At 36.8% G+C, this 1,500-nt stretch overlaps 1 protein-coding gene across 1 annotated transcript; it reads left to right on the top strand.

Annotated features, from left to right (window-relative positions):
• Positions 1-193: 193 nt before the first annotated feature.
• On the top strand, positions 194-1,351 carry LOC107578309 (caspase-8-like). The gene is made up of 3 exons (XM_016264275.1): positions 194-197; positions 453-951; positions 1,107-1,351. The coding sequence occupies exons 1-3, from the start codon at positions 194-196 to the stop codon at positions 1,231-1,233; spliced, it is 630 nt and encodes a 209-aa protein (XP_016119761.1). The 3' UTR covers positions 1,234-1,351.
• The last annotated feature ends 149 nt before the right edge of the window (positions 1,352-1,500 follow it).

The raw sequence follows: 1,500 nt of genomic DNA, 5'->3' as shown, positions 1-1,500 counted from the left end.
AGACTGGAGTTGTGTGGATTATTGTGATGTTTTTATCAGCTGTTTTTGATCAACAACTCTCGTTCTGATGACACTCATTCACTGCAGAGGATCCATTGGTAAGCAAGTGATGTAATCAGGGCCGTTTTTTAATATCTCCAAATCTGTTCCGATACAAAGAAACAAAGTCATCTACACCTCGGATGGCCTAAAAATGGGTACATTTTCATTTTGGGGTGAAATACTCCTTAAACGTATTTACTTTTAGTCATTGTGTGAGGAAAACTTTAAATAATTGGATTTGCTTGAATAATTATAATTATCTGTTTATTTATACTTTTAGAAATAGTTTTAAGAATAATTACAATTTGTATTCAATTATAAATTATAATATTTGTAATTATAATTTTTTTTTTAATTATTTGTTCAACTGGATTGATGGAGTTGCTCTTATTCTTTCTTTTAAACCCCAGAGAGTCTTGCCGAAGTGTTCCACTGGCTGAAGTTTAAGGTGGTGGAGCACAGAAATAAAACTGCAGCTGAGATGAAGAATCTCCTCAAGGACGTGGGGAAGACAGTAGATGGAGACTGCTTTGTGTGCTGCATCCTCTCGCATGGCATAAAGGAAGGAGTCTGTGGAACCGATGGTGCTGTTATTTCTGTTGATGAAATACGAGAGCCTTTCAATGGCAAAAACTGCCAGAGGCTAGCCGGGAAGCCCAAGCTGTTTTTCATACAAGCATGTCGTGGGAAAAGAAATCAGCAACGTGTGCATGTCCAAGCGGATGCTCCAGATGATGGAGAGTCAGAGATGGAGGAAGATGGTGATGGTTTTAATATCACAATCCCGGCTGACACGGATTTCCTTATTGCCAGGTCAACCACTGATGGTCACCTTTCTTATAGAAGGCCAAAAGAGGGCTCCTGGTTTATTCAGTCACTTTGCCGAAGTCTAAAGCAGCATTGTCCAATGTAAGTTTGTTACATGCAGTTTTTTATAATTGATAAAAAATTGAGTTTTTTGATAATTTGAGTAGACAAAGTAGAGAAAACGATAAAGGATTACATGCACAAAATCTATATGTACTATTAAATAATAATTTTTTAATACATTTTTATGTTTCCAGGGGTACAGACATCCAGACCATCCTGCTTACTGTGAATAATGAGGTTAGTAGTCAGGGAATCAGGAGCAAACAGATGCCCGTCCAAGAAGTCGCCATGAGGAAGATGCTGGTCCTGCTGCCAGTGTGAACCACTGAAAGCTCCTACAGCATACAGCATTTATAAGGCAGTCTATTCTTTACTATTACATTCCAGTTGGTTTTTAAATCAGGAATGGGACTGTTTACTTGAAGGGAATCATAAGCCAGTTGAGTTCAATTTGTTTTTTAGTTTTATAAGTAACTTTTTGATAAAAAAAGAATTACTGCATTTTTGCAAACATGTTTTTCACATTTCTATGTGCTGTCATTTTAATGTTCTATCTGTATCCAATTCAAATACACTGATCCAGGTATT

The sequence above is a fragment of the Sinocyclocheilus grahami genome, unplaced genomic scaffold (assembly GCF_001515645.1).
Source record: "Sinocyclocheilus grahami isolate Dianchi unplaced genomic scaffold, SAMN03320097.WGS_v1.1 scaffold9682.1, whole genome shotgun sequence".
NCBI classification, from domain to species: Eukaryota; Metazoa; Chordata; class Actinopteri; order Cypriniformes; family Cyprinidae; genus Sinocyclocheilus; species Sinocyclocheilus grahami.
The sequence above is the reverse complement of the archived record's forward strand: the minus strand, read 5'-3'. Positions and strand labels throughout refer to the sequence as shown.